Below are 27,824 nucleotides of genomic sequence, written 5' to 3'. Positions count from 1 at the left end.
AGCGTGTCCAGAAATATTTCACAAGAAGAGTCCTCCATTCCTCTGATCGCAACAAAATACCTTATGCCACGAGACTTGAAATTCTGGGTTTAGAAAATTTAGAACTACGCTGCCTTCGATATGACATAAGCATAGCTCATAAAATCATCTACTACAATGTCCTTCCTGTCAATGACTACTTCAGCTTCAACTACAACAATACACGAGCACACATTAGATTCAAACTTAAAGTGAACTGCTCCAATCTCGACTGTAGAAAATATGACTTCAGTGACAGAGTTGTTAATGCCTGGAATGCACTACCAGACTTCGTGGTGTCATCCCCAAATCCCCAAATCTTTAACTTAAAACTGTCTATTGTGACCTCACCCCATTCCTAAGAGGTCTGTAAGGGGCGTGCATGAGAGCACCAGCGTGCCTACTGTTCCTGTCCTAATGTTCCGTTTAGTTGTATTCATTTCATGTTTTCAGTTTATACTTATATATGTTATTGAATATGTATTTGACGAAATAAATAAATAAATGTTTGAAAGGAAGATGGGCCTAGGTAGAAATTTTAGAAATTAGGCAGTGGAAGAGGGTAGAGGTGGGAGGAATACCTAGATTGAACAGTCAAGAAGCAAACATAGAGACAAAGATTTGAGAGACAAGCAGGCAAATAAAAAAAAAGCATAGTAATTGAAGTATTGAAGCTGGCAAGAGATGATGGATAAATGATTGTTGTTCTGAGTTGGTTTTCCTTTTCTCTCTCTTTTCCTTTTTTTCTTTTTTTAGGTAGGTGACATGATTAGAAGTTAGATAGGAAAGAAAGGAAAAGTCTCTTAATAAAGGGTGATACGATTAAAAGCTAGAATAACTGATAGAATAAAAGAAGGGGGAATATTAGTGTATATATTTTATATGATAATATGAAAGTAATAACGAGAAAACATGAAATAATTGAACAACGATAGGCTATAATTTAACACAAGTGTGTATTATTAGAAATACATAAGCGAACTGAATGGAACGATGATGATTAACCTGAATAGTTTTATTTGTATTAGAATGTATGACACCCAGGTGCCACACTGTTCATGGTTTGATTTGAAATCTTATAAAAAATAAAAAAAAACTTAAGAAAACACTTTTGGCAAGTGGCAGTAGCTGCTTGCAACCTTTCCTGCCAGCTTCCCCATTGTCTTTCTGAACTGGCATAACTTTGAATGGTTGCTAAGCAATTGGTCATAAATCGAGGAATACCTGTGTTTAATAGCTGGCCATATTTCAAAAGAATAACTGCCTTATTTACCTAGGATTCTCAAAAGGAAGAATGTTACAGAACTAAAATAATAAGGAATGTATAGTTATGCAAATGAAGTAGTCGTGGTGGTTGGAAATGTAATGGATTATTGAATAAAGATGAGAACTCTGTTGTTAGCCCTTTTCATAGAAGCCCTTTCATACCTATCCCTTGTATGGAAAGAATAGCACTGTGCTTGGTATCCTCAGCTTCACAGCTTTTTTTATTAATTAAGATGTGTGAAATAGCATCTATATACAGCTAGTCCTCAACATACAATCATTCAGTTATTGTTTGAAGTTACAACAAAAAAAAGTTCTTTACAAATTGTCCTCACACTTATGACCATAGCAGTTTCACCATGGTCACATGACCAAAATTTCGGCGCTTGATGACTGGCATGTGTTTACACTAGTTGCAGTATCCAAAGGTCATGTGATACCATTTACAACCTTCCCAGATGACTTCCAACAAGTAAAGTCAATTGGGAAAACTAGGTTGCTTAAAAGCTGTGTGATTTGTTTAAGAACATGGTAAAAATATTGTAAAATCAGGTGCAACTCACCTAACAACTGTTTTGCTTAGAAATGGAAATTCTGGTCCCAATTGCGGTCATAAGTTGAGAACTACCCTGTATATCATTTATGCCCTTAAGCAATTTGTGTTCAATTATATGAATTGTCTCTATATAAATAATAAAATAGCTTCTCTTCTTATGTCCTGGATGTTTGGGCAGGGACATTGTCATCAGTTTTGTGTTAATCAGCTTGTCTCTTGTCTCAAGTAATTTCAACAAATTAGTTCTCTTATTGGGGGGGAGCAGGGAGGGGAGAAAGGAAAGGGAAGAGAGAAAACAAAACAATCTTTCACTAAATAATCTGAAGTTTTCTTGGAATAAAAAAGGGTCATAATGTCTAGTGGATATTCTCTGAAGTGACAGCACCCTTTACAGGAATTGCATGCTCAAGACAATGAGGAGCTGAAACTACAGCTGCAAGTATTTGAAGAATATGGTGAAGAAGATTCTGCAGAACTCAGAGGCCGCTTGGAAGACATTCGAATAGAAATGGAATATCCTTTTATTTCAAAATATATGACTCACTCATCCAATAACTCAGCATATAAGAAGACAGAGATAAGAAGCGGGTCTAGAGGCTAAACCATACAATGAACAGTTGTGGGAACTAGGTGTTTCTAGTCTAACAAAGAGAAGAAGGAGGGGTGATATGATAGCAATCTTTCAGTATTTGAGGGGCTTTCAGAGAAGAGAGGGTCAAATTATTCTCTAAAGCATGTGAGGGCATGACAAGAAGTAATGGGTGAAAGAGCATTAAAGAGAGATTCAACCTAGAATTAAATAGAAATTTCCTAACAGAACAATTAGTTAATGTAAGGTTTAATTATTGGAGGTTTTAAAGAAGAGATTGGACAACCATTTGTCCAGAATGTTACAGGGTCTCCTGCTCAACCAGTGGGTTGATCCCTTCCAATCCTATTATTTTATGTTATGTTATTGCCTCCAAGATGCTCTTTTTACTGTAGGATTATTGTTTGTCAGATTTATATCCTGTTCTCTCAGCTCTAGGAAGCAAGCAATGGCAAACCACTTTTGAGAAACCTTGTCAAGTTAACAGGCAGACACGAGGAGTCAGCACTGACACATCTCCATGTTATATCTTGTCAGTGCTGACTCCTTGTGACTGCTCAGACTGGTTAGTTCCTGAATTTGACAAGGGTTCTCAAGGTGTTTGTGTGTGCATATACATACTTACACACACAAACACACAAATACTCTAGAAAATATTCTTCCCTAAGGAAATATATTTTAAGCTTCCAGTAACAGAAAATGTGGCATAATCTTTGAAGGTATATGTGGGAACTCTTTAGTTATACTGAAGCAGAGAGATAGCTGAGTGATCAGAAATCAGGTTTTAATTAGGTAAACTAGGTCTCTTTTAAGAGTTAGCACTGTGCATCTGTATTTCTTTTGAATGGCTTTTGAATCCTTAATGTTTTTTACTGATTTCAACGAAATCTTCCAGATTCTCCTGAATACAGTAAAGGATTCTAAGGCAGAACAACATTTTCTCTCAATTTTGCAGCACTTCCTGCTAATCCGCAATGACTATGAGGCCAGGTAGAGGAGGAAACACTATAATATTGTGAAAACATATTGATGTGTGGATGTATGTACTGTGTTTTCCCAAAAATAAAACCTACCCTGAAAATAAGCCCTAGCATGATTTTTCATGCTGCTTGCAACATAAGCCCTACCCCCAAAATAAGCCCTAGTTCAGAGCATCGGCAGCAGAGGATCAGTATGGGCATTGGCAGCACAGTAGGTGGTGAGTGCGTGCAAATCCCCCAATGGTGTCCAGAAGTAACTGCAGCCCACGCAGTCCAGTCCCTCCAAGCAGCAGGTGGAGACGGAGGTGTGTGTGGGGTGGTGGGGTGGGGTAGAGGCACGTGATTCATCCCATGCGGAGTGTGCGATGGACCTGGAAGATGAGATTCAATGGTGGAGGCCAAGAGTACAGGGGCCACGGTCCCTCCCATCCCCTTTGAACCTGGCCTCCCTCCTTGGAGGGAGATGGGGGTCTAGGCTGGGCTGAAGCAGAAAAGAAAGAGGGAAGTGAAGCCACACAGCTGAGGACAAAGGGTTTGCCTGCCACTCCGCAAGGTCTCTCAGGAGACATGGCGTGCAAATGTAAAAGCTGTTCCTTCCAAGCCAGCAGCAGCGCCTGAATCAAAACAAAGCGCTGTGAGTCTGGGCACCCTTTCCTTTTGTTGCCCCTCTTTTGGGAAGCATTTCACTGATGCTGGTGTTATTCAGATTACATCCTGGCGGGTTTTGGACTGGAGAAGGCGCAGCTGCTGTTACCCATGCTGGTGTTTGCATGGCGGTGGCAGGAGACTGTAGGATTTATTTTTATTTCCCTTCCAAAACATGCTAGGAGGCACCAGCAGCAGGCAGAGGCAGAGGGTGATCTGATCAAACCTTTGTGTGTGTTTCAGTCGTGGGTTGCTACTGAATTGCTTGGGCAATCTGGTAGCAGCAATGGTGAGGTGAGAGCGAACTGGTTTGCTCTGACCATCAGCTGGGCCCTCCTGCCCACCCCTGTGCTATACCTACCTATATTTATTTGTTTTAGCCCAGCTGTTAGGTGTGGCAAGGGGATTGCCGCGCCTCAGCTGTTCTGAAATGCAATGCTCTTGCGCAGCGCGCAAAGCGCATGCACAAAACAAACTGGTGGTAACACTAGCTGAAACCCACCACTGGTGTGTTTGTGTGTGTATATAAGAGAGAGATCTGATGCAACCTCAGAGAATTACCGTATATCAGGGCTGGTGGCAGTGTGCTGTCTCACACACAAACACACAGAGAGAGGTTTGATCAGATCGCTTTCTTGTTCTCCCCTCCACCCGTGGAGCGATTGCTGGTCCCCACTTTCTCACTAGCCTGCATCACCCCACATCACCGTTCTGAAAATGGCAGTCCCTTCTCCAACTGGCATTGTGTTCCTCCTTCGTATGGAAGGATGCTAATCTGCGGGAAAACAAGGCTACCTGAAGCTGGGTGAGGAAGGCTTCCCTTCTCCAGTGGTTCTACAAAGCCCTTGAGGCTTTGTGTGAAGGAGCAGATCACTTCCTGCAGGGTTGGCCTCGGCATTTGCTTTGGACAGCAAACAGAAGAGCTTTGTTATTTTTCTCCAGGGCCTTTGAACTTGCCCCCCCCTCACTTTTCTGCCTTAAATGTGGAGCACACGTTTTCCTTCTGATCAGTTGAGTATATGGTAGCTAATGTATGATTTTTGTAAAAAAAAATAGAAAGGAGGAACACAAAGCTGGTTGGAGAAGCGGCAGAAAACAGGGCTGCCATTTCCAGAACGGAGGCGCGGGAAGATACAGGCCAGTGAGACAGTGGGGACCAGCTCTCTCTCACACACACACAAAAACACACATATAGAGGTTGAATTGGGTCACACTCTCACAGTGGTGGCGGTGACATTTCGCTGCCTGGCCAGCCGGGATGGCCCCACTTCTCACTTGGCTGTTTTACCTCTTTCTTCTCTGTGTTCTGTGCTCCTCCTCCTCCTTTTCTCACTTCGCTTTTCATCTCTCCATTGCAGCCTGGCACCCGGGATCCACTTTTGATGGCGGCAGGGTTTGGGGGATGGTCAATCCCCATTCATAATGTGGAAGGCAGAAGGCAATCCTGCCCACCAGACTAGCCTGGTGGGGGTGGAGTGGGAAACCAAGATTGCTTGAAAGGGACACTATTTCCTGCAATTTTTTTTATACATTTATTTTTTATTTTTTATTTTTTTTATTTTCTTTTAAGACAAAAACATGATAACATTTTCAATCCCAATATTGGGGTGATTACCAATCTGTTGTGCCTTCACAATTTACAAATATCCTTAATTTATCTAAATTTGTATCGTCACCATCTTGTATCCAGAACTTTAAATTAACCAATGGCTATAACCTTTATTTTTCTCATTCCATATGCATATCTGCTAATAAATATTTTATCTGATAACATCATTAATTCTATCGTTCTACACCATTCATTTTAATATTTCAATTAATAGTATTCTTTCTGTTCTGTTCCCTCCCTTCCTTCCCAAAACAATATGCCAGCCGAGGCTGTCTGCCAGCAATTTATTTAGACTTGGCCGGGTTCCTTCTGGCAACAAAAGTTCTGGCAACGTTCCTTCACGTGCCAGCCAAGTCCTTATCAAGTAGCAGTGTGCTGACAGACCGTTGCCAGGGCAACCAGGAGTCTGCAGGATGATCTAAAGTACTCACAAGTAATCCCAGCCTTCAGTCCAAAGCAGTCAAAGAGCCAGTAGTCCGTAACTTTGTCCGACACAAGGGCCTACGGAGCACTCTCCCTGCTTTTATCTCTTGTGAGGTGTAGCTCCATGACTTGGCACTCACCTTTTCCTCTGCTGCGCACGCTTATCTCGGCGTCGCTGTTTCGCATCTAGCCAAGATTGATCCTCAGCAGCTGGTTCTTGGGGCATTGCCAGGGAGGAGGAGGGGTCGGGGGAAAGAAGCCTTGTCAGCTCCTCCTTTTCCTCCTGGCCTGCAGCTGGAATCTGGGACAGTGCCAAGGAGGAAGAGGGTCCAGGGGGGGAAGGAGGCCTCGCCAGCTCCTCCTCCTCACTCTCCGAGTCATCCGGCTCTAGGAGGCCAGGCCCGGGGGCCGGAGCCACAACACTTTCTCCAATCTTTACTAACATATCTTCCCTTCTAGCCATTGATAAAATATATCCCATATCTTATAATATTGCTTTTCTTCCTATTCTCTTATTTCAAATGTCAATTTATTCATTTCAGCACATTCTATTATTTTCCTAATTATTTTATTTTGCAAAGGTATTTTCTCACTTTTCCAATTTTTAGCAAACGCTATTCTAGCTGCTGTTATGATATTTACATCAAATATCTCACTTCTCTATTATAAATTTCTGGTATGATCCCAAGTAGAAAGACTTCTGGTTTAAAATCTATGTGTCTTTAATCATTTTTTCCAACCATGTGTGTATTTTAGTCCAATATCTTTTAGCTTCCACACATGTCCACCACGTGGTAATATGATCCAGGTGATTGATGACATTTCCAACATTTTTCGGATTTATCCTTGAACATTCTAGCAATTCTTGTTGGGGGTAAATGCCATCTATAAATCATCTTACACAGATTCTCTTTATAGGCTGTAGACATTGTCATCTTGTAATTATGTGTCCACAATTTTTGCCATGTCTCTAAGTCAATCCCACGCCCAAAATTATTCCCCCAAGCAATCATTGTTTTCTTGAATTGTTCTTCTAGTTTAATCTCTAAAAGATATCCATACAACTTCGTAATTAATTTGTTATCAGTCCCTGTTAAAATTTTATCAAAGCTAGTGAAGTTGTTATAAAAACCTTCTGTCTTTGAATCTTTATCGTATCTAGAATGTATTTGCAAGTAAGAAAACCAATTCATCTTTATATCTTCACTTTCTAATTCCTGCATTGTTTTAAGTTCTCCCTTCTCATTTAACAATTCTTTATATCTAGCAATTTGTTCCTTTCTAAACGTAATTGCATATGAAAAAGCCTCAGTAGTTGATACCCAAACTGGAATTTTTTAAAAATGGCTTTTCTTAATTCTCTCCCACTATTTCCTGCAATTCTTATTATTGAGAGAGGCTGCACATTGTTTCTTTTTTATTCAAAAAGTTTTTATTAGTCAAAAAAAGGTTTATACAAATACATATCAGGTATGGTAAATTTTCATTTTTCTTATCTAAAATAAGAATTTTACTCAAATTTTTTAACACATACAACAGCCATATGGCAAGCAGGTGACACGAAGTAGCTAAGTTTACAAATTTTAAATACGTAATAAAGAAGGGTCAAGAATAAACAGAATATCGTACAAAAGAGAATAAGGAAAACCAACACAATCCCAAATATCTTTATCACTTCCTAGTTTTGGATCTCAGAACTCTGGGTTCAGCCTGACCCAACTCCAGGGCCGCAACAGCGGCAGCCGCCTCCGCCCCCTGATCTATAACCTCCCCCTCTTCCATTCCTGGGTCATCTGATTCCAGGAGGGCTTTGTGTTCCTCCACATAGGCCGTAGCCTCCGCAATTGTACTGATTTTTTTCGTAATGCCCTCCCGGAAAATCATCAATCCCTCTGGCATCAGCCATCTGAAGCCCACTCCCTTCTGGTACAATTTGCTTGACAAAAAATAATATTTCTTTCTTTTTTCACGTACCTGTCTGGGAATCTGCCTCAGAATGGCTATCTCCCTGCCCCTGTAAATCAGTGCCCCACTCCTATGTTTTCTAAGAATTTCATCTCTCGTCTCTCTTCTCACAAATTTGACATGAACCTCTCTGGGAACTGCATGCGTGCGTGCATATTGCGAATTAACTCTATAAACTCGATCCACATCCCAATTCATGAAATCAACACCTCTCCCAAGAAATTCTCCCAACAATTTAGTCACAACATCTCTCAAGTCTTCTTGGTCCACTTCTTCCAAATTTTGAAACCTAAGGAAATAAGACATTTTATCCATCTGTAGTCCAAGCGCTGCACATTGTTTCTAAGCACACGCTTCCCACAATCTTCCAGGGCTTGATTACACAAAGGCAATTTGCTCTGGAAGGGAAGCAAGGAAGAAATTTCTGTTGGGAGAGGTCCTGTCCAGCAATCACCACACAGGTTGCGCTGTTGGGATGGGGGTGGGGGTTAGGGCTAGGGTTGGGTGGCCCAGTGGTGCGGGGCCCGAGGTAAATCAGCTTGTGCATATGACAGCTCCACCGCCTCTCCTATCTTTCCTCATCCTTCACCCCCTCTCCTATCTTTCCTCATCCTTCATCCCCTCCCTGCCTTGCCTCATGGCCGCAGCACCAGCGCGTCACTCGGCCGCACCGGTGCTGGAAGAAGTGAGCCAGTGGTCACATGGGCTCTTGCTGCACATGCTTGCAAGGCAGTTGTCAGGGCATGGAGCCATGGGGGCCCTCAGGTAAGCCAGTGTGGTGCATCAGGTAACTCCACCTCCCCACCTTGTGGCAGTGGCACTCAAAAGAAATAAGACAATCCCTGAAAATAAGCTGTAGTGCTTATTTCGGGGCCTGAAAGAAAATAAGACTGGGTCTTATTTTCAAGGAAACATGCTATGTAACTTTTTGAGTAAGAAGCTTTACTTCTGATTATCAGAACTAATATCTTTTTTTTCCCTGTTCTTGCCTTAGGCCTCAATATTTTAAACTAATCGATGAATGCATTTCACAGATAGTTCTGTTCAGGAATGGGGCTGACCCAGACTTTAAACGCAAACACTTTGACTTTAATGTTGAGGCCTTAATAGGTGAGTTTGATGCCACTGATAGCTATATTTATTTTGCTAATTGTCCAGGAACAATGTATTTTTCTATTCATTACTATTATATGAGCTGACAGAAAAAGAATATATTTGTATCATTTTTTGCCCCATTGTAAAAAATAAATCACTCAGCTTAAGTATATTAGTTGATTAGATTTTTAATATATTAGTATATTAGATTTTTTTAAAGAATAAAAATTGCAGAATATTTCTTACTGTTTGCCCAAAGACCTACAATCTATTGAAAGCATTGCCACAGTTGCACTTTTAGTTCATGGTAAAAACCTCTTTAGCATGACATTTCTTGCTCTTTCAGTTATACTGAAATGATCTATTTCTGGTCTGTTACGTGAGTGAAAAGTGAAAGACATGAGTGAAAGACAGATATGCACATATTCAGTTTTGTCTGGTAAATCAAGGATGTAACAAAGCAATGCATAACCTAGAAATTGAGTAAGGCTTTACAATAGAGCTGTGCTCCGAGCTATATTTGTCTCCTGAAAGCTTTGGGTGTGGCTTTCAAAGATTTCAGTAGTAAATTATAATTTTTTGTTTGGTAATTGCTATAGCATTTACACCTGTAGCTAAGTACAGTAGAAATATGATGCAATTAATAATTAATTAGGTGGCCAGAAATTAACTACATTCATTAAATTTAAATTAAACATAAATAAAATAAAATCCACTTCAGTTTTTCCCCAGGGTCTATACAACTACACAACTGAGGATGCCACTCAAAGAATGAAAAAGCCCACTCCTCCCCCAAAAGTATGCACCTCTATTCTATAGGGTTGCTTAGTGTAAAAGGGAATTTTTCTCACAATATTCTGTTTTTTTCCCCTGTAGATAATTCCATTGATCAAACTAAGGTGGCAAAAAGTGAAGCTAAAACCCTGGAGTTAGAGAAGAAGGTTACAATATTTCTTTCTTTATCTTTCATTCTTCCTTTGTTTTACTGGCTTTTTCCTTACTCAGAACAGTTTAAATGTACTTTTTGTATTTTTAAATATCTTCATCATCCTGTATTTTTAATTTGCCAGAGGATTTTTCCTATTGCTAGCAAACATTTAACAGTAGATAGACCAAGTCCTACCAAATGTTACTTGTATATTTAATGCCAGAAAAGGTAGGTGGCAGCAACAGTTCAGTACTTCTAATTCAGTGATCCTCAGCCTTTGCGGCTTTGTGGCCCAGCATGGAGGGGGGGGGGGTTCCCTGTGAGTGGCAGGTGTATATGCATGAGCATGCACAACTACAATAGTGTGAGTGCAAGTGCCTGGCGTTGGCACAAGTGGAGCGTCACGTGTGAAATCCCATCATTTGTGCAAGTGGAGCTGTGTTTGTGAGGGGCTGCACACATGAGCGCAAGCACCCACTGCTCATGTGAGGGGAGCTTCTTGCATGACTGAAAGCGCATGCTGCTTGAGCAAATGGAGCTATGTGCATGTGCACTCGGCTGCCGCTTGTGTGGCCCGATTCCGAACTGGCTGCGGTCCGGGGGTTGGGGACCCCTGTACTAATTGATAGAAGGAGACAACATTGTTCCTCATTGATAAAGTGGAAAACTATCATTAAATCTAGATTTTATAGACCATTCTGAATATATTATCTTATAAAAAATTGTATTAGGGATCAAGAAGAGATATTAATTTATTAAAGAAATTAAATTTAAATGTATCAACTAAAAAGAAAAAATAAATCTTACAGTCAAGAGAGATTTGCAAAAGGTTGTCACCAAGTAAAAGGACCTTGAATAGCAGAAGAGGGAAGGATTTCTGGTAAGTCACGGCTGGCCAAGATAAAACCAAGCTACATAGAATAGTGACCTGATATGTCAGCATCACTTAAGAATTTCATTTGCTTTCCTAGCACGTTGCACTTACACTAATACAATTTACCTCATCATCTTCTTGTCCAGAGTTTAGAACTGCCAGTGCTCTGAAAATGTCAGTCCTTCATTCATCCATCTATATTAAAAGTTATATTCTGCTTTTTTTACAAAGACAGTATAAAATTGGCTTATCTTTAAAATGTTCTCCAAAGTAAAATGTAACATAGAAAACATAAACACTGGAACATTTTTCTTTACTGTCTTTCTTAAAAGATTACTGTACATTTCAGAATTTTATAATAATGTTTTTGTTATTATATGTAGAACTTCCTTTTATTTAATAATTTTGCAGTTCATTTTGACCTGGATTATGACAAACTAATTAACGCATACTCTGCTGAAATGTTTTCATATTCAGAAGTATTAAATTTTATCTCCTTGTCATCTAATCAGCATTGTCTATGTTGTACTCCCCAAGAAAGAAAATATCTTGCTTAAAAAATTATCTCGCTTAAGATTTAACTAGTATGGTGTATGGAGTATATTGGCATGGTTATTGTGCATAATTCTTTCTTTCAGCTGGAATCTGAGTTGACTGCACGTCATGAATTACAAGTTGAAATGAAGAAGAAGGAAAATGATTTTGAGGAAAAAATTCAAAATCTACTTCAGGAGAAAGAAACAGTGGTAGCTGAGAAACAGCGTATTACCTCAGAGAAGCAAAACTTAGAAATTAATAGTTCTTTGTTGAAAGATGAGGTAATAAGAAATGGTATAAATAAACTGATTACATTAGAGAAACATGCCATTTTAGTGTTTAAGTCCTAAGTCCCAAGCATCCTAAAATAGAAGAAGAAATATTGCTATTTTCTTGGAGAAAAAATGGGTAATGGGACAGGAGGTGAATAAAAAGCTATACTGTAAAATTTTAAGATATTGGGATGTTAATGGATGCATGTGCACAGGGCCTTCTCTGTGGGGGCTCCCACCCTCTGGAACGAGCTTCCCCCAGGACTTCGCCAACTTCCTGACCTCCGAACCTTTCGCCGCGAGCTTAAGACACATCTATTTATTTGCGCAGGACTGGACTCGATTTTAAATTCGAATTGGTTTTAATGGGGATTTTATTATTTTATTATCATCATTTTAATTATTCGGCCAATTATAATAAGTTTTTTAATGGATGTTTTTATTTGTATTTATATGTATATTTTTATCTGGTTGTTAACCGCCCTGAGTCCCTAGGGAGATAGGGCGGTATAAAAATACGAAAAATAAATAAATAAATAAATAAATAAATGTAAATGTTGCTATTCCACACTATATGATATCCCTTTTATTACGGTGTTCAAGAGAGGGAGTCAGGATAGTAGGTGGCATGATGTGAAACATTTGTTTTGTTCTTTGTGAATAAAATGAATTGGATATGAATTCTGGGATTGAAGCATATCATTTATTTATTTATGGATCTATACCCCACCACATCCAATTGTGTCTTATAAAAAAATATAACAAGTTGCTAGTTGAGAAATATGAGCATCCTATAATAAACTCTGGGTCCCTGGTGTGGTCCAATACATTGCAGAATGTCTGACAGCATCTCCTATAGTGCCAGTCTGGCGGTGTTCAAAGCTTTTTTTCTATTGTAAGTTCCGCTGGCAACAATAATTTGGTCACTCTGTGACTTCTAGAATTATTTTTAGAAAGTAAAATTAGTTGCCCACTACAGCATGCTTTTTCTGGAAATTTGCACATCCTTAAAAAATTGGAAAGTAAGCTGACATAGTAAGAGTTGAAGTAGTAGTAAAAAGCAATCTTTCCAATTTCTACTTTCATCATGGTAGCTGTTTTGTGAAAATACCTATAATTTACTTTGAAAATCCTAATTGTATCTTTTAGCACAGAAACATTGAGAGCCCCACATACTAACCACCTACAACTGGGTTAGGTTGAAATGTTAAATCAGATGTGCAATGTGTTACCATATGAAAAAAAAGATTTTCTGAACCAAGCATGCTTTAGGAACATTAATGGAGTACTTTTTGAATCATATAATAGGTTTGTCTTTTTCCATTGTGGGCTGTATCCAGCTTCCACAGTGTCTCCTCGCACTTTGCTTGCAGAGCCACTTTGTTCTGTATTGTGCATGCTTGGTTCAGAAAAACCATGATCAGCTTCCAGAGTAGCTTTGTAAGCCTGGAAAAAAGTCCTGCTTTGACCATTCAGAAAGCTGTGTTCCAAAGGATCTCTTGTACAGGAATCACACAGCCCTAAATCAGAATAAGATTACCAATTCAGTGTGATCTGCCTATTCTTGTATCTGTTGCATTAGGTTACACAAAAAGCAATCTCAAAACCCCAAAGGAGTAAAGGAAATATCAACAGGGTAGTGAATTACGGCTTAGAGATGGGCAGTTTGTTTATTTACACAGCTTTCTAGGGTTTAGAATTGTGACTTTTCCAGTCTGATTTGTTCTATTTCTTTCTCTAAAGATTGCTCTGCTGACTAAAGAACTTGACGAACTTAAGAAGAAGAAAATGAAGCATGTCATTTCATCTGTGGGTTTCCCATCACAGCAACCATTACCTACCGGGACAGAAAGTCACGAAATCACTTCATCCTTTTCTTCACAAACTGTTTCCCCTTCACCTGCTCTATCTGAGATGTCAGGGCCTCCTCCTCCTCCCCCCACTTTGCCTGGGATGCTGGGATTACCACCTCCCCCACCCCCTCCCCTACATCTACCTGGGATGCCGGGGTTGCCTCCTCCCCCACCACCTCTACCTGGGATGTTGGGGTTGCCCCCTCCCCCACCACCTCTTCCTGGGGCACCAGGGGTGCCCCCTCCCCCACCACCTCTGCCTGGTATGCCAGGGTTACCCCCTCCCCCACCACCTGTGCCCAGTATGCCAGGGTTACCCCTCCCCACCACCTGTGCCTGTTATGCCAGGGTTACCCCTCCCCACCACCTCTGCCCAATATGCCAGGGTTACCCCTCCCCACCACCTCTGCCTGGTATGCCAGGGTTACCCCCTCCCCCACCACCTCTGCCCAGTATGCCAGGGTTACCCCCTCCCCCACCACCTTTGCCTGGGATGTCAGGGCCGCTCCCTCCATGTCAGTTTGGGATACCACCTCCTCCTACTTTATCTGGTTTTGGAATTATGGCAACCCCAATTCTTCCATTTGGATTGCCTCCCAAGAAGGTTTACAAACCAGAAGTTCAACTTAGGAGAACTAACTGGTCCAAGGTGACTTCTTGTAATTGATAATTAGATATATTTTATCCATTGTCAATGTTTCCCTTCCTTTTTTAAGCTCCTCAGTCTACTAGTGCTTTTTCCTGCTAATTACTCTGTATTCAAGATTTTGAATGCTGAGGACTAGAAAAGCAGTGTTAACAGCGGTGTTCCCCAAGGCAGCGTTCTAGGTCCAGCATTCTTTCTGCTTTATATCAACGGCCTTTGTGATCAAATTATAAGCAGCTGTTTCCTTTTTGCTGCTGATGTTAAACTATTCAACACCACAGACAACTCTGCTACCCTTCAAAATGACCTAGACTATTTATATTAATGTCAAACAATTGGCAACTCCAAATGCTCAGTCCTGCACATTGGCAATAGAAATAAGAACATCAAATATTTGCTGGCTGGAAACGATCTAAAAGTTGACTTACACTCTATCAAGGACCTAGGAGTACTCATTTCAAAAGATCTAAATCCCGGAGCTCATTGTAACAACATTGCAAAAAAGGCATTAAGAGTAAAAGTTATTTTACAAAGTTTTCTCTCTGGTAATGCTATACTCCAAACTAGGGCATATAAAACCTTTGCCAGACCTATACTTGAATACTGCTCACCTGCCTGGAACCCTCACTGTATTTCAGACATCATTACATTAGAGAGGGTCCAGAGATATTTTACAAGAAGAGTACTCAAATCTTCTGCTCAGAATAAAATTCCCTATACCACCAGGCTTGAAATTTTAGATCTAGATAGCCTCGAACTACGTTGTTTATGTTCCGACCTATGCTTAATTCATAAGATTATTTACCAAAATGTTCTACCTGTAAATGAGTACTTTAATTTCAACCATAATAACAGAAGGGCTATCAATAGATTTAAACTCAGTGTAATTCGCTCTAATCTTAATTGTAGGAAATATGACTTCTGCAATAGAGTAGTAAATGTCTGGAACACTCTACCTGATCCTGTAGTTAGTTTCTCTAATCCTCATACCTTTTACCTTAAACTGTCTACCGTGGACCTTTCATGTTTCTTAAGAGGTCCCTAAGGGGGCGTGCATAAGCGCATCAGTGTGCCTACTGCCCCTGTCCTACTTTTCTCAATTATATGTAATCATTCTATGTGTTTATGGCTATGTTTTGTCTATTTATATCCCTTTTTTGTGCCAGTTTTTTTCATGTGTCTATGCCTAGATTGTTACTTGTTTCCTTGTTGATAAATAAATAAATAAATAAATGGTTATTACTAGTTGCAGAACTAATTTTCATTTTGCAGAATTTTAGGAGATATAAAGTTGGATGTATTCTTGACACTTAATAAATGTGTCAATTTACTTCTATGAATAATCTTTTAAGATGGTGAAAAATTTCTTTTGATATTTGATACTGCTTTTATTTTTTTAGAAATAATTATAGCAATAATTTAAATAGGATGGATTACAGAGTGAATTTGTACATAGGTATGAATTTTAAACAGCACAGTTATTGTGGTCTAAGCTTTCTAAGCTTTTAGATATTTTGTGAATATCCTTATCAGATGGCCTCAGTTGGAAAATGTAGTTGTACATATCCTAACCATATATAATTTAGGACCAGAATATTTTAAGGCTTACAGTATCTGCTATTGAATGAAACCTTGCAGAAGATTTCTGGTTTAAAAATCATTAGCTAGAATATGGGGTAATATATACACCCTGGAATTTTCTCCATTGCCTTCTCTGTTTAAAATCTTTTGATGCCTGCCAGTTTTGAGATGCATTTCCTTGCCTGTTTGTCTCTGCTTATCAGAACAATTTTTTATTTTCTGCGACATAAGAGCTGGCATTAAGCATGTAATTACATTATTCTTTTTTTATTTATGCCCCACTTATCTGACCTCTTATAGGTAGAAAGTTAGCCAGCCGCCTCTTGCATTTCATGATGAAATGAAAAATGCATAATAAATTAATCCCATAATTGATAAATGTAATTCAACAATATTATCTCCAGACTAACACTATTTACTTTTGATGAAATGGTTTCTGCTTCATAAAAGCTTATGAACAAATAAATAACTTGTTTTCTAACAGGCCTATGGTCTTTTTGCTTAAAATATGTACAGGACACTTAAACTGCAACAGGAATTTGCAATGGTATTTATACGGATTATGCCATGTTATATATAACCTTTACAGATTACAGCACAGGAATTATCTGAAGGCTGTTTCTGGGTGAAAGCTAAGGAGGATCGTTATGAGAGTGATGATCTTTTTGCCAAGCTAACACTTCGTTTCTCTACTGCACAGACCAAATGTAAGTAATGCACTTTGAGCAACAATAAGTAAGGAATCTGAGATGGGCAGCTATATAATTTACCAAATAAATAAAGTAATAACTTTATAGATGTACACTAAAGACAGAAATATGTTAAGGATGGTTTATGCTTTTTTTAAATCCAGTTTTTTATTTTATAGACAAACATACATTTAAAGCATCAGCAATTCTTTCTGTGTGACGTCTCGGTGTTTTCTTCCTGGCCCCATTATTTTGTTGTTTCTTCTTTTTTCATTTCAATTTGAACTATTACCATTTTTCCACAAATACATTATTACCGTTTTCTTACATAATTATCCATTGCTTATCTGTACTTTTCTTCTAACCAATAGTAAAATTTATCCCATATCTTAAAATATTCTGAATCCTCTTTCTTTAATCATTAAGGTTAATTTATTCATTTCTGCACAATCTAAAATTTTTCTAATAATTTCTCCTTCCAGAAGTATTTTCTCTGCTTTCCAATTTTGCGCAAAAACTATTCTTGCTGCTGTAATTACATGTATAATCAAATAAATATTTTCTTTATTAATTTTCTCTGGTAGGATCCCCAGTAAAAACAACTCCGGTTTTAAATCAATATATTGTTGGGTTATTTCTTCTAACCAACCCTTTATTTTCTCCCAATAGTTTTTGGCTTCTGGACATGTCCACCACATATGATAATAAGATCCTGGTAACTGATGACATTTCCAACATTTAGCTGATTTATCTTTAAACATTTTTGCCAGTTTCTCAGGTGGCATATGCTATCTATAAAACATTTTATATTGATTTTTTTAAATTTATAATTCCTCTCCCATAGCTGTTGCCCTTTGTCTAGGTCTATTGAATATCCAAAATTTTTAGCCCAACCTATCATAGTTTCCTTTACTTGTTCCTCTTCTAACTCAATCCCCAACAAAAAGTTATAACTTTTTTTGATTAATTTGTTCTCTGTTCCTGTGAGAATCCTATCCAGCTCAGTCTTTTCTAAATAAAAACCATACAGTTTAACATCTTTCTGATATCTTGCTTGTATTTGCATATACATATACCAATCTAACTCAATCTCCTGTTCTTCCAAATCTTGTTTCTGCTTCAGTTTCCCCCGGTCTGTTAACAAGTCCCTATACCTGACAATATTTCTAAGATTAAAAGTATTTGGATGTATTAAAGCCTCCATCGGAATATGTTGGAATTTTTCATATAGTATTTATCTCTACTCTTCTCCCATGCCATTGGAAATGCATTTTTCATGTAATGTCTATGAAAGTATGTGTGTATCTTACTTCTCCCTTACCATAAAAAAGCATGCCATTCTAGTTGCAAATCATGTCATTCCAAAGTCAGTAATCTTGTATTCCTTAGTTCCACCCATTCCTTCATCCAAGTCAGTGCTGCTGCCTCGTGATATAGTTCCCAATTTGGCAGTCCAAATCCTCTCCTTAGCCTTGTATCCTGTAACATCTTTAGACTAATTCTAGCTTTTTTCTGTTGCCATATAAATCTTCTTGTTATCTTGTTAAGATGTTGAAAATAAGTTTTTTCAAGTTTTATCAGTACTGTCTGAAATAAATATACCGTATTTTTCGGTGTATAAGATGCACCTTTTTACCCCCAAAAAGAGGGTGAAAAATCTGGGTGCATCTTATACTACGAATATAGCACTGCCCGCCTACCCACCAGCCCCCACCCTTTGGACATTTTCGGGCAGTTCCAGGCGGCGGGGATCTGGGATGGGGCACAGTCTGTCCTGAAGAGGAACAAACCTCTTCAGGACACTTTGTGGGGGGGGGGGAATCTGCCCGGTGGCTTTGGTGAACAAGTCGGGCCCCACAGATCATGGCTGGTCATCCCTCTGGCCATTTAACGGGCAGCTCAGGCCAGAATGGTCATGATGACTTCACTCCCCAGCAACTTGAGGAGCCATTGCTGCCGCCGCCACCTAAGCCCTCTCTATGCCCAGGAGCCGAGCTGAGCCAAGCGGGAAACATGAAACATCCCTCCTTTCCAGCCACTGCTGACCATTGGCCCGATTCCCCAATGCAATTTTCAGAGCCGTGTTTCAGGCAGTGGCCAGTTCCTCTGCAATGTACAGTGGGGACTGGGAACCCTTTTGAATTCTGGGAGAGGATCACAGCGTTGCTGCCTGAAAATGCTCCTTCCTGTTGCACATTGCAGAGCTGCACACCCTTGTCATCCTTCTCAGCAGACTCACCTCTTTCCTCCTGGCCAGATCTGCCGCCTAAAATGCGAAGCACTTTTTTTTGCCTCTGCACAACCCATTTTTGGAATCAGGAAGGGGATCATGGGTCTGCTGCCCGAAAACGCTTTCCTTTGGAATTGGGAAATCCTGATTTCCCTTTTCAATCTATTTGTCATTATTGAAGCAAAAATCTTATAGTCCACATTTAATAGTGAAATTGGTCTATAGTTTTTTTATCAGTTGTAAATCTGCATCTTCTTTAGGTATAAGTCTTACATGTGCCTCTCTCCATGAGTCTGGCATTCTTTCTTTATCTAGGAGTTCATTATACAGTTCTAGCATTAGAATACTCATTATTTCTTGAAAGGTTTTGTATAGTTCCGCTGATAGGCCATCCGGTCCCGGTTCCTTCCCACTTTTTTGTTTTTTGATTGCTTCAGTCAATTCCATCATTGTTATTTTTTCTTCTAACAATGCCTTATGTTGTTCTGATATTTTTGGGTAATCTGAGTTTTCTAAGTATTTTATTGTCTCTTCTTCCAAATATCTTCTTGAAAGTATAGTTTTTCATAGTAATTTTGAGTTATTTTCATCTTTTCTTCATTACTATAGTGTAGTATTCCCCTTTTCATCTAATAAATACTCTATTACTTTCTTCTCCTTTTCTTTTTTTATTTTATATGCTAGCTATCTTCCTGGCTTGTTCGCATTTTCAAAAAAATTCTGCCTGGATGTTCTTAATTTACTTGCTAACAACTCTTGTTCATTTAGTTTTATTTCATGTTTTTTTAGTTCCATTCTTTTCTTAACTCTGTCATTCTGGCTATCTTCTTGAAATTCTTTCTCTAGTTTTTTGTATTCTTCTTCCAATTCTGTCTGTTTCTGTCTTTTCCTTTTGTTTTTCTTTGCGGTATAAGTTATTGCCAGTCCCCTAATATATGCCTTCATTGTGCCCCATACATTTTGAAGCGATGTGTCCTCTTTTTTATTTATTTCAAAGAAAGACTTTAATTCTTTTTCCACATATTGTTGCAATTCATTTTCTTTTAATATTAATGTATTCAAGTCCATCTTCTTCTTTTCTTCTGTCCTTTCCATGTTATCATCTTTGGATTGTGATCTGCCTATATATTTGAATCAATATTCACTTCTTGTATATTCTCTATCAAGTCTACCGACATCCATATCATATCTATTCTCGACCACGATAAGTGTCTATTTGAATAGAAAGTAAATTGTTTTTCTTTTAAATGCTTTGTCTCCAAATATCTTGAATATTCAACTCTTTTGTCATTGTACGGAATAATTTTGGCACTGTTCTCCTTGCTTTATAGTTTTATAATTCAATTCTGCATCTGTTATGGCATTAAAATCTCCCATTATGCAAATATGTTCGTAATCCAATTCTAATATTTTTCTGTGTAGTCTCTTATAAAAATCTTCTTGCTTTTCATTTGGGGCATATAGCGCTATCAAAAGTATTTGTTTGAAATGTTATTTTTATTTCCACCATCAAGACTCTATCTTCTCCATCTTCAAAGAGAAACTTGGGTTCTAACTTTTCCCTAATGTCCTCTTATGCTTTGAGGTATTAATGATGTAAATAAAGTTCCTAATTTTGAATGTGCTGATAATTTTTCATGTTGAACCTCTTGCAAACATGTAATGTCCATCTTCAAGGAGTTTAATTTGGTTAATGTTCTATACCTTTTTATCGCTGCATTTAATCCACTTACATTTATCAATATTACTTTTATTTCTTCTTCCATGTTTTACTTGTTAGTAGTTTTTAATTTCATCGCCCTGGTTTCTCTTTGTTCCATTGGCTCCTTAGCCCGCGCCCCCTCTCTCAGTGCCCTTTCTTCTTGTTCTTTTATTTTCCCTTCTTTCTCTTTCTCTTCTTCTTTTTGTTGTATGTCTCCTGTCGTTTCCTGGTCCTCTTCCACTGGTCCAATAAGTTGATCATAAAAGGATCTTGCTTTATCAATGGTGCCTAATCTAAGCCTTTGTTCTTGCCAAGTCATCAAAATTCTGGTTACTGGTTAGCTAGTCAGGTAGTGAAATGTCTGCAACAAAACAACCAAGAAGTCCACAATTAATTTCAATCATACACACTTTTCCTCTGTAGAATATATATGGTTTCCTAAATTTATCATCCAGTAATATAAATATTTCATACTTATCTATTCATGTCTTATTTTGTTTTTAACATCTTTTTTTTCTGTGTTAGATATTTATAATATAAGCCATGTATACTATGTGCACAATTATTAGGCAAGTGAGTATTTTGACTATATCATTCTTATGCATATTTTCCACCTTGAAGCTGTATAAACTTAGTGGATATAAGTATATCAGGTGATTTGTGTAATGAGGGAAGATGTAGCCTAAGGAGATCGATACCCTATATTAAGCTGTGTACAATTATTAGGCAGCTACTTTTCCTCAGGCAAAATGGGCTAAAAAAGAGTTCAAAAATTGTATAAGGTCTTTCAGAGGGATGCAGCACTCTTGAAATTGCTAAGATATTGGGGCATGATCACAGAACTATCAAACGTTTTGTTGCAAATAGTCAACAGGGTTGCAAGAAACGCGTTGGGGAAAAAAGGCACAAATTAACTGCCAAAGATTTGAGAAGAATCAAATGTGAAGCTACCAGGAACCCATCATCCTCCAGTTCTGTCATTCCAGAACTGCAACCTACCTGGAATGCCCTGAAGTACAAAGTTTTCAATGCTCAGAGAGATGACCAAGGTAAGGAAGGATGAAACCCGGTCACTAGTGAACAAGACACATAAGTTGAAATGGCAAGATTGGGCGAAGAAATATCTGAAGACAGATTTTTCAAAGATATTATGGACTGATGAGATGAGAGTGACTCTTGACAGACCAGATGGCTAGCCCATGGCTGGATCAGTAATGGGCACAGAGGTCCACTTCGACTCACGTCAGCAAGGTGGAGGTGGGGTACTGGTATGGGCTGGTATTATTAAAGATGAGCTAGTTGGATCTTTTCACGTTGAAGATGAACTGAAAATTAACTCCCAAACCAACTGCCAGTTTTTAGAAGACACTTTTTTCAAGCAGTGGTACAGGAAAAAGTCTGCATCTTTCAAGAAGACCATGATTTTTATGCAGGACAATGTTCCATCGCATGCATCGAAGTACTCCACTGCGTGTCTAGCCAGTAAAGGCCTTAAAGATGAAAGAATAATGACATGCCCCCTTCCTCACCTGACCTAAACCCTATTGACAATTTGTGGGCCCTTCTTAAATGGGAGATTTACAGTGAAGGAAAACAGTGCAACTTTTGAACAGAGCCTGGGAGGCTGTAATTGCTGCCACACAAAAAGTTAATCGGAGGGAGAGAGAGACATGTATGGAAGCAAAAGAGTATTGGGTTAGAATACAGGCATGGTTAGAGGAAATGTTGCATCAACGTATAGAGTTGAAACCAGAAGAATTTTTATTGGGTATATTATTGGAGAAATATAGCAAAGAAGATACATATTTAATTATTCATACAATAACAGCGACAAGAATTGTATTTGCACAAAAGTGAAAGACAGAAAAAATCCCATCAGAAGGAGAGGTAATAAAGAAGATTTTAGAATGTGCAGAAATGAATAGGTTAACATTGAGAATAAAAGAAGAATCTTTTAAATAGATAAAGATAGAATCGGTGTATTTCAAGACATGGGGACAATTTTATGTATGGTTAGAAAAGAAATATGAATAAAAGATTATAGAGAAATAAATTAGATAAGGTATAAGTAAATTGGAGAGAAGACAAAAAAGAAATAGAAACCCAGATGACACCAGTGTAAATAGAAAAGGGGGGGGAGAAAGAAAATGTTATTATATAAATGTAAATTTATGATGATATGTGTAAATTTAGTAACATGAAAAAATAATTGAAAAGAAAGTAAAAATTGGGATTGCTCAAATACCAATTTGGAAAATACTAAATTGAAAATGAATACAATAATAGAGAGAGAATGGAGCGAGATAGAGGAGAGAAGAGAGGAGGAGAGAGAGGAAAAGAAGAAAGGGAAAAAAAGAGGAAGAAAGAGGGGGAAGCAAGAGTAGGAGAGAAGGTTAGAAGGGAGGAAGAAGGGAGGTGTGGGGGAAAGGAAGGGGAAGTAGAGAAGGAGAAGAAAAGGAGGAAAGAAGAAAGTAGAAGAGTAGATGGAAGAAGGGAAAAGAAAGAGAGAGGGAGAAGAAGGATTATTGTAAAACAAGGGTGATGAAATGGTAGAAGAGCAACCCTGAATATACTTAATTGTTTAGGATGAAGATTGTATTAGTATGAAAGTTAAAAGAAAATATATATGTTAGATAAGAAACTGTACATTTAAGACAGTGGTAGTCAACCTGGTCCCTACCGCCCACTAGTGGGCGTTCCAGCTTTCATGGTGGGCGGTAGGGGTTTTGTCCGATACTGAAGCACTTTCCTTTTTTTTAATTTAACTGACTTTTTAAAAAATTGTCATAGCATTATTTAAAAACATTTCCATTAGGTTTTCATAAAATTCCCCGTGACAATTTAAATTTCTGAAAATATACTATCTGTAGCGCCCGTGCATAAGTTTAGTTCACGTTACGTAAGTAAAACTAAATGGCACTATAGTGTGACTGCAAACAAAAAAGCCTTGTCCCAGAATAGCACGTGCATCTCCCCCCACATACCCAGCTATAACAGACAAGCAGAGCTGGTAGCCGGTGCCCCCCCCCAAATCTACTTTATAAATCACCGTTACTGTGGCACCGGTGGGCAGTTAGAAAATTTTACTACTAACAGAGATACAAAAGTGGGCGGTAGGTATAAAAAGGTTGACTACCCCAATTTAAGATATGTTTATGAGAAAAAAAATAAAAAAGTTTCAAAAAAAAGTTTCATATATTCCAAACAAATTCCATAAAACAAAGTTGACTTTGTATATAAATATACAAATAGGATGAGACTATTGCCTTACACAATGTAAGCCGCCCTGAGTCTTCGGAGAAGGGCGGGATATAAATTCAAATAAAAAAAAATTAGAATTCAGACAGATTAGACCAGAGCATCTCAAACCTTGAGTAAATTATCCAAGATTGGGTGAAAGTGTTTTTTCTTTGGGTAGCAATACACAAACTCATTACTCAGTCAAAACAGGGACATTTAAATAAGGACTTTTTGATAAACAGTGAAAAGAACATTCCAATAAGCAATTTTGAATAATGAGAGAAAGGTTTAGGAAACACTAGTTTAGACTTAAATCTGACTTTCTTCAGTTATCTGCTTTTCTATTTTTTTATTCTGTTCCTTTTTAAAATCTGTACTTTGCTTTCTAATTACCTCTTCATCCTAGAACCCTCTGAACTCCATTTATTGTTTTTTCTTTGCATACACATACATAAGTCAAATCTTTCTTTACATACTGTTTTGGGGTACCCACTTTTAGTTTTAGCTAATAATTGTTGTTTCTGTTATGATTTAAAATCAGTCACTTCTTTCAACCTCTCCCTTTTCTTTTCCTCATAATGAGGAAGAAGTTAATCATTACACATAGTCCTCGATTTACAAGCACAATGGAGCCCAAAATTTATGTTGCTTAAGCAAGACATTTAAATGAGTTTTGCCCCATTTTACAACTTTTCTTGTCACATTTGTTAAATGAATCACTGCAATTGTTAAATTAGTAACATCATTAGTAAATTAGTAAATCTGGTTTCCCCATTGACTTCGCTTGTCAGAAGGTTGCAAAAGGGGATCACATGACCCCAGGATACTTCAGCCATTATAAATGAGTCAGTTGCCAAGCGATTGAATTTTGATCACGTGACCGTGGAGATGCTGCAATGGTTGTAAGTGTGAAAAATGATCATAAATAACTTTTTTCAGTGCCATTGCAACTTTGAATGGTCACTAAATGAATTGTTGTAAATTGAGGACTACCTGTAATTCTAGCAATGATGATGATGATAGCTTAAAAGGGGAAGTGTTATAATACAAAAGTTAAAATTTGTATATTTGTTTTAAAGTACCAATGAAAAAAAGAAACTAAAGACAAATTGTTAATTTAGAAACAATTCAAAAACATAATGTAGATGTTTCTTTTTTGCGTAGTATGGAATATTATGTTTATAATTGTGCTAACATTTGTTCAAGCTTCCAAAATAGAGTTAATGAAATTTCTAGCATTCCTAATCTGAGTAACAATCTTTCAAATATGTGGTTTGGATGCCATCTGCTGGTGGGAAAATAATGCTTGTTTCCCTTTATTCTTTTAAAGACTTTCTCTTCCACCAACACGCACGTGCACATATGCGGACATGCACGCATGCACAGACTAATTTCACTAGAGTATTAAAACATGTCAGACTTTTGGCCAAAAGAATAATATATTTCTTCCATCATTTTCATACTATAATATATATCTTTCTGGTCAGTTCCCTAAATAGTTTCTAAAAATGTAAATTGGAAAATAGCTTTTGTAATATGTACAACATAGTCTACTTTGAAAGATTTTTTCTTGTAACAAAATAGTATCAGAGGTGAAATGCAGTTCTATTAAAGAAAGTTTGTTTTGTTTTGAGTCAGTTTGAGTCATTTCTGTAGTCTCCATTTGATGCAACTATCCAGACTCCCAAAAAGGAGCTATAATTAGACAAGTTAGCATGATAACATTTCTTACATACTGTTCATCATTATGAATTTACAATTCATTCATGGCTTGGGACTGGATTATCTGAGGGAATGTCTTTTTCCAAGAGTTTCTACCTGTCTGATTAGATCCAACAGATCTAATCAGGAGTGTGAAACTCAAGGGATCCAGCCCACAGGGTGCTTAGATCTGGCCCACGGAGCCGCCCTGGAAACAGCGAAGTATCGGCCCACAGTGCCTCTGCCAACAAAAACGGAGCTCAGGAGGGCTGCATGCTCCCTTTTCGCTGACAGAGAGTTGCAGGAGGCTGTCCTAGTCAAAAACAGAGCTCACGAGGGCCACATGCCACCCACCCCCCAGCTACATTTTTGCTGGCAGAGGGTTGCAGGAGGCTGTCCCAGCCAAAAACTGAGTTCGGGAGCCCGTTCAGGCCACCACATAGAATAGAATAGAATAGAATAGAATAGAATAGAATAGAATAGAATAGAATAGAATAGAATAGAATTTATTGGCCAAGTGTGATTGGACACACAAGGAATTTGTCTTGGTGCATATGCTCTCAGTGTACATAAAAGAAAAGATACATTCATCAAGGTACAACATTTACAACACAATTGATGGTCAATATATCAATATCAATCAATATAAATCATAAGGATTGCCAGCAACAAATTATAGTCATACAGTCATAAGTGGAAAGAGATTGGTGGTGGGAACTATGAAACGATTAATAGTAGTGCAGATTCAGTAAATAGTCTGACAGTGTAGAGTGATGGCCTTTGGGAAAAAACTGTTCTTGTGTCTAGTTGTTCTGGTGTGCAGTGCTCTATAGCGTCGTTTTGAGGGTAGGAGTTGAAACAGTTTATGTCCAGGATGCGAGGGATCTGCAAATATTTTCACGGCCCTCTTCTTGATTCGTGCAGTATACAGGTCCTCAATGGAAGGCAGGTTGGTAGCAATTATTTTTTCTGCAGTTCTAATTATCCTCTGAAGTCTGTGTTTTTCTTGTTGGGTTGCAGAACCGAACCAGACAGTTATAGAGGTGCATATGACAGATTCAATAATTCCTCTGTAGAATTGGATGAGCAGCTCCTTGGGCAGTTTGAGCTTACTGAGTTGGCGCAGAAAGAACATTCTTTGTTGTCCTTTTTTAATGATGTTTTTGATGTTAGCTGTCCATTTGAGATCTTGCGATATGATAGAACCCAGAAATTTGAAGGTTTCTACTGTTGATACTGTGTTGTCAAGTATTATGAGAGGTGGAAGTATGGAAGGGTTTCTCCTAAAGTCTACCACCATTTTTACGGTTTTGAGTGTGTTCAGTTCCAGATTGACAAGGCTAGTCGTTCGACCTCTTGTCTATATGCAGATTCGTCATTGTCTCGAATGAGACCAATCACTGTTGTGTCATCTGCGAACTTCAGTAGCTTAACAGATGGATCATTGGAGATGCAGTCATTGGTATACAGAGAGAAGAAAAGTGGGGAGAGCACACAGCCTTGGGGGGCCCCTGTGCTAATGTGCCCCTGATATGAGTGATGTCAAGCTGGTCACACCTACTCCGGCCCTCTGAGGTCAAACACAACCCTGATACGGCCCTCAATGAAATCAAGTTTGACACTCCTGTATTATAGATTCCGTAAGCCAAAAAATGCCGTCTGGCGGAACTAGGAGATGGGCTTTTTCTGTTGTAGCCTCTGCCTTATATCCCCCCTCAGAGTTTAGAATCACTCCAATCCTGTTAGCTTTTCACAAAGCTCTAAAAACTTGACTATGTATGTGTGAAGGGCTGCATTACTTGGCTTTACTATTAGCTGATTAATTATCAAGACTGCTTTTTATTTTTATATTTACTTACTTTGTAGATGGTTTTATTATTTTAATGTCTTGTTTAAATTGTTTTAAAATCTTATACTTGTAAACCACCCAGAGACACTTGGTTGAATTGGGCAGATATAGAAATTGAATAAATAAAATGAATTAGGTTTCTTTATATACGATGCCTCCATGTGCTCCATCTGGAAAAGGGGCAGATATGATATAATGGACAGTACTAAAATATAGGACTGAGTATCATTTAAAGTTGCCTTCAAAATATAACAGCATACATATTATGGTCTATCATGTAAATAGGAAGGACATATGCCACCACAATGCACTCTGTGACTATTGAAGAATTACTGTAATTCTGTGTGAAAGGCCAAATACTTTGTAAGATGTAGGATGTTACTGAAATATAATTTTTAAAAATTATCTGTTCCCTTATTATAAAACTTAACCATTCATTCCCGTTTTGAATGGGATAAATTTAATTGCAGGTGCATGAATTATATCCTTGATCATCTATAACTTTCTGCTCATTATTCTGCTCCATACTAAAACATTTCTTGGTATGATTGTGTGTGTCTGTATGTCCAGGTCTCA

The 27,824-nt window shown here is 38.2% G+C and overlaps 1 protein-coding gene across 2 annotated transcripts in view; it reads left to right on the top strand.

Annotated features, from left to right (window-relative positions):
- Positions 1-27,824, top strand: part of DIAPH1 (diaphanous related formin 1) — a 281,001-nt gene that overhangs the window by 86,598 nt on the left and 166,579 nt on the right. For both annotated transcript variants that reach the window (XM_058174593.1, XM_058174595.1), the window contains exons 11-17: positions 2,235-2,353; positions 3,303-3,419; positions 9,046-9,161; positions 10,023-10,087; positions 11,587-11,766; positions 13,501-14,259; positions 16,427-16,544. In XM_058174593.1, the coding sequence (XP_058030576.1) occupies positions 2,235-2,353; positions 3,303-3,419; positions 9,046-9,161; positions 10,023-10,087; positions 11,587-11,766; positions 13,501-14,259; positions 16,427-16,544 (1,474 nt within the window). The remainder of the gene's footprint in view (positions 1-2,234; positions 2,354-3,302; positions 3,420-9,045; positions 9,162-10,022; positions 10,088-11,586; positions 11,767-13,500; positions 14,260-16,426; positions 16,545-27,824) is intronic.

This window comes from Ahaetulla prasina, chromosome 3 (genome assembly GCF_028640845.1).
Source record: "Ahaetulla prasina isolate Xishuangbanna chromosome 3, ASM2864084v1, whole genome shotgun sequence".
NCBI classification, from domain to species: Eukaryota; Metazoa; Chordata; class Lepidosauria; order Squamata; family Colubridae; genus Ahaetulla; species Ahaetulla prasina.
Note: the sequence above shows the minus strand (reverse complement) of the source record. Positions and strands in the feature narration are given on the sequence as shown.